General features: G+C 34.9%; 1 protein-coding gene across 1 annotated transcript; it reads left to right on the top strand.

Moving 5' to 3' along the window:
• The first annotated feature begins 2,088 nt into the window (after positions 1-2,088).
• Positions 2,089-4,594, top strand: LOC137942954 (uncharacterized). The gene is made up of 3 exons (XM_068788670.1): positions 2,089-2,105; positions 2,248-2,326; positions 4,190-4,594. The coding sequence occupies exons 1-3, from the start codon at positions 2,089-2,091 to the stop codon at positions 4,592-4,594; spliced, it is 501 nt and encodes a 166-aa protein (XP_068644771.1).
• The last annotated feature ends 1,038 nt before the right edge of the window (positions 4,595-5,632 follow it).

The raw sequence follows: 5,632 nt of genomic DNA, 5'->3' as shown, positions 1-5,632 counted from the left end.
TACTTGATATAAGTGACAAACGCATCCCTTGGTAAGAGGACTAAAAGCTCCAGATCCAAAATGATGTTTTTAAGAGTTTCAGAAGAGAAAATCACCAAAGGCATCCCATTAATTTCATGTATGGTCTTCCTCAACCTTGTTTAGGATAGATAAAGGAGGTGATTGTGAAGCAACCAGATGATGTGTTGGAAGATGGGTTCCAGCCCACACGACCAAGGAAGACCCACATATCTAAGAGTATTATAACATGGGCCACTTGACCAAGAAAGGCCCACAAGATGGGCCCAAGGACCAACCATGATTACCACAAGCTGGCATCCATATCACATTAGTTGAAAGATCAATAAGGACTCACAAAGGCATCTTTATCTTATGGTAACGTCCTAGAAGAGTTCTAGTTGGAGTAATATTTGTCTTTTACCTATATTGAGTTATTTAATTATACTAGGACTTATCGTTAAGAGTTGGAGTTTGGGTGCAATTGGGACAAAGGTAATTTTATTGTAATTGGACTCTACTACCTTCCTCTATTATAAATAGAGGTTCATGTACTATGGTTATAATAAGTCAATGAAGTATTTCTCTTTTCCATAAATTCAACATGATGAAGGTGAGAAAATTTAAGCAATCATGGAAGATTTGGGAAGGCACTTCAATGCACAAGAACAAGTCTTCGAACCACCAACAGAGGAACAAAAAGAATTGTTTGAATTTAATCAGTGTGAAGATGTAAGTATGCAAGGGTTTACATAGTTTTTTGAAACCCCACAAAAAGGAAATACTAAGGTCTAGAATTCTACACATTGAAGTGTCCTAGTGTCATCTAGGTGTCTTTACAAATTTGGACAAATCAATTGGTTGTTCCTTTCATTCTTCTTCTACGATTCTTGGATCTTGATCCTCTTCACTTCAGTGAATCATTTGTCTTTGATTATCTCCCTTTTATTGAGTGATTTGTGAGGATAATTATCCTTGATTGATTTTGATTAATTGAGTATGATTTGTAGGAGAATCTTGAATAGCTAAGTTTGCTTGTGGTGGGTCCCTCATGTGGGTGAATGTAGGATAACTAATTATAGAAGATCCTTGAGGTGGCTGAGATTCATCCATGCATGAAGACGTCCCCCTTTGCATGGCTTGCATGACTGAGAATAATGTCTCCTTTGCATGGGTGTGAACCTCTCTTCTTGTAGGTTTTCCATGGGCATGATTTCTATGTTCATGATTCATTCCTTGGGCATGTATTCTATGTTCATATTTCTTCGTGTAGCACTAGGTTGTGTAAAAAAGGGGAAGTGTAAGACTCAAGAGTAGAGATCCCCTTCCCATGCATGTGTGTGCCACACTCACAAGAAAACAAACACAACTAAGAACTAGTTCCTATGGATTTTTTATCACAAAGCTATCAACACTTGGCATGAGACTTAAGACAGAGTTTGAAAAGGATTCGTTCAAAGTAAACTTATAGGGGGTGAATAAGTTTACTAAAAAATTATGAACTTTAAAACAATCTAGCATAATCACATCCACAATACCAATATTTAACGTGGTTGACAATCAATATGTTAGATTGTGGCTCTACTCCCATGGATCTTTTACCTTGGAATTAAAGGATCCACTATGTAAAGTCAATTGACATCTACAAATTAGAACCACACAGGTTCAATTACAACACCTTCCCCTAATAATTAAGGGCTTATAGTTAGCAAACTCTAAATAAAAAACCTATAACAACACTTTTTTTACACAAGGACTTACTAAAATAACAACAACAACAACAACAAAAACAATAGCAACATCAACAACAATACTTGCCTACATATGGACTTATGGAAACAACAACACCTGCCCAGATGGGGTCTTATGGCAATAGAAAATACTAGCCCACATAGATCTTATGGCAAGAACAACACTTGTCCACATAGGGACTTACGACAACACTAAGTATAGATGCTTAGCAAGTTAACAAATGACTACATAACAAAGGTCTCTTGCTTTTCAATAAAGCACAATATGTCTTTTGATAGACATATAGATCAATGGAACAAAATAATATAATATAAAAAATACTTAAGTGGTTCTACCAATATGATTGGCACCACTATGTATAAAAATTAAAAGTATACGATAATCTCTTCAAAGACTTTTGATATCAAAATTCAAAACTCAGATAAAGTAATTTATCAAAACTCAAATCAACCAAACAAAGTACTAAAATAACTATGAATGTAAAAAAAAAATACTTAGCTTGCTTGAAAAACTCAAGTTGAAGACCGCCATTCTTCTAATTTCAGAGTATGGGACAAGTGGATCACAGAGTATGAATGTGAGGTACTTCAAATTCATGGCTAAGTGTTGAGCATAGGTTGACTCCTATGTTATTTTTTATGATAACAAAACTAAATTGATCTAACAATTTGAAAAACTAAGTATTTAGATATTTCACCTTCAAGAGTCAATGCATCTCAAGGTTTAAAACTTTAAAATGATCAAGCCTACACAAGATCTCGAGCATCATTGAAGGACATCACTAGAAGAAGCACCCACAAGGAAGAAGACAACGAGAAGACTAGAGTTCAAATGTAAAAGTTAAATGTCCATACTCAGTCACAATGTAAGAGAGTATTCCTAAACTCCCATCATTAAGTACAATTGTGAAATTGGAGCTTTAAGTCACAAAATGCATATAGATATGTTTAAGAACATCACTTAGAACTTGTTAGAGAACTTAGAGAAAAAAAACATTCTCATATTTTAAATGTCAACATAGTTGAACTGACACTAGAGTGATCGATCATCTAGAAGTGCAGGGGCCAGAAATATAAAGCATGAATGAGAAACCATAGTCGATTGATCCATCATCCAGAACATGATTATTTCATGCTAAAGAGCCTAATCAATTAACCCATTTGGATTGATTGATCAATTCTACCCAGGAAATCAAATTTTACATGGAATGATTGATTACCCCACCTAATTGATCGATCAGATAGAATCTTGCCAATCAAACAGAATCTTGCAAGTCAGGGGCATAAAGCATGATTGATCATAGGAAATGCACTAATCGATCATATTTGTGCATAGTTAGAGGTAATTCTGATTGATCGATCATCCCCTAGTCAATGAATGAGTAACTTAACTTTTCTGGACCAACCGTAACATATTGATCAATCAGTTCATAGATCAATATGTCACTGTCAAACAGAAAAGTAGTTGTTATGATCAATTGATCGATTAGTCACATAACAATGACCGATCAATCAAATTACTGATTTTTGCTAATGGGCAAAAAATGACTAGTTTGATTTGGGGAAGTTTTTAATACCTCACCAAACATTGTATTGAAAATTTTAATGAGCATTAATTTGAAAATATCCTAAGATTTTACTCTCAATCTTGCAAAATCTCTTAAAAATGCTTTAGAGTGAAGGAGTGAGTCATATTCTTTGAAATTTCACGTCTCTTTCCATCCCATCCTTGCTTTCATATAGTCAAGCTCCTTCAATCACTTCACATTGTGTTGCCAAGGAAGAGGAAGCTTGGATCTCTCAAGGAGAATGATCTCTCCATGTAAGGGTGTACATTTTTCCTTTATATTTACTTAAATTTATGAAAGGTACATCTAGAACCCATAGAATCTAGATACAAAGGACCAACTAGAGCTAGAATCTAGTAGCAATCTCTTGGGAAGATTGGTGTTGTAAAATACATGTATTGAGCTACACGTGGTTTAAAGAAAGCTGAATTCTCTTTATGTAATTTCGGCTATTAGAGCTTTTGAATAGAAGAATTTCCCAAGCAATGGTTCTCTCGTAGTGAATACCAATAGGGGAACTTCAATAACAATTTTTTTTGTCTCCTATGGTGTGTGCATGTTTTGTTTTATATCGAATTACTTTTATGCATGATTTTTATTACTTGTGCAACTTAATTTTAATTCAATATTCTCAATTCATCCTCCCCTTGAGAAGCCATTGGACCAACAATTGGTATCAGGGTGGGCCAAACAATTAATTGAAATCAAAATCCTCGTGATTTTGAAAAAAAGATTAAATGGCATCTCAAGACAAATTGCTTCTTCCCGAAAAACAATAGGCCAACTATCCACCTTTTTTCAATGGAAAAAAAATATGGATATTAGAAGGTAAGAATGGAATTCTTCCTTCAATCTATGAATTTGGACATATAGCATGTAACCAAGAGTGGTCCTTTTGAGCCTCAAAAACTTGAATATGGCCTTCTGATTGAAAATGAATTCAATGAGCTAACTAGGAAAGAGAAAGAGCAGCTCAAGACAAACTCTAAGGCCTTAAACCTAAAACCAAATGAGTTCAAAAGGGTCCCCACATGTAAAATTGTCAAGGAAAATTGGGAAAAACTAAAGGTCACACATGAAGGAATCACTAGAGTAGAAGACTCTAGAATTAGCTTATTGCTAGCCCAAGAAGATGAATTCAAAATGAAACTAGGTGAGTCAATAGCTGAGATGAACTCTAGGTTCACTCATATAATTAAAGAGTTGAACATTCTAGGAGAAGAGATTTTCTTGTATAGACAAAATGACAAGCTACTCAAGGCACTTCCAAAGTTATGAGAGGCAAGGAAGATAATTGAATCCTTCTCACTTATGAGATGGAACCTCAAGATGTTGAGGAAGAGCAAGCTAAGAAAATTGCTCTTAAGCCCAAGACGAGTGTTGAAAGTAACTCTAGTGAAGAAAGCTCTAATGACGTAAGTTTCATCACTAGACATCTTCAAAGAATCTATAGGAAAAAGAAGAATTTAATAAAAGGCCACTATAGAACTCAAAATGACAAATTCTATAAGGAAACTGATGTTTGTTTTGAGTGTGGGAAACTAGGACATAGAAGGAACAAATATCCAAAGCTTGAAGAAAGAACCCGATCTACAAGCAAAGATCCCAAGAACAAAAAGAAGAAAGTCTTGATCTCAGTATGGGTTGCAATTGAAGAAAAAAGTCTATTCATTGTCTAAACAAATATAAAGAAAAATGCAATGCTCAATTACATGAGATTGCAAGGCTCAAGGAAGAGCTTGTTGGAGGCTAATGAAAGATATATAGCAAATGCCTCAAGACAAAATGAATTGATAGACAAGCTATCATGTGATTGACTTGCATTTGAAAAGAAGAGTTTAGACTTAGGTCAAACTTCTATCTCTCAAATCCACATCTAAGAAGAAAGTTGGAAAGAAGAGTAGAAAGCAAAGCAAGAAATTTTCTCCCATTCCTCACATTAGATGCCACTATTGCAATGAGATGAGTCACTATGCCCACATTTATGAAATTAAGAATGAAAAAGGCATCAAACAAACTTGGGGTACCCAAATCAACCGGAAAGGTTGTAGTAACCCAAAAGAAGTTGGAATAACAAGCTTGGAATCCCAAATCACCTAGAACCTCAAATGTTAGCCCAAAAGGACCCAACCTAAAATAGATCTCTAAGGGTTAGACTTTTCGTGATGTAGGTATGTCTCCAAGACAAGGCTCAAAAAAATTTGGATTTTGGATAGAGGTTGCTCCCTTTCCCTCGACTCCATCTTATTCGAAACTGTATTTAGGTTTTCAAAAAACAACTCAAGCTTGTAAAAGTTCCAAAAGTAGAAAATTGAT

This window comes from Aristolochia californica, unplaced genomic scaffold (assembly GCF_029961685.1).
Source record: "Aristolochia californica isolate CCGP_79_NKW_82.1479 unplaced genomic scaffold, dmAriCali1.0.hap1 SCAF_10, whole genome shotgun sequence".
Taxonomy (NCBI): Eukaryota; Viridiplantae; Streptophyta; class Magnoliopsida; order Piperales; family Aristolochiaceae; genus Aristolochia; species Aristolochia californica.
This window is presented reverse-complemented; position numbering and strand designations above follow the sequence as displayed.

Excerpts from the sequence above, each read along its gene's own strand:
- LOC137942954 (XM_068788670.1), top strand. Across the intron at positions 2,327-4,189 it reads GTGGATCACAGAGTATGAAT|CATGTAACCAAGAGTGGTCC; the intron begins GTGAGGTACTTC and ends TTGGACATATAG.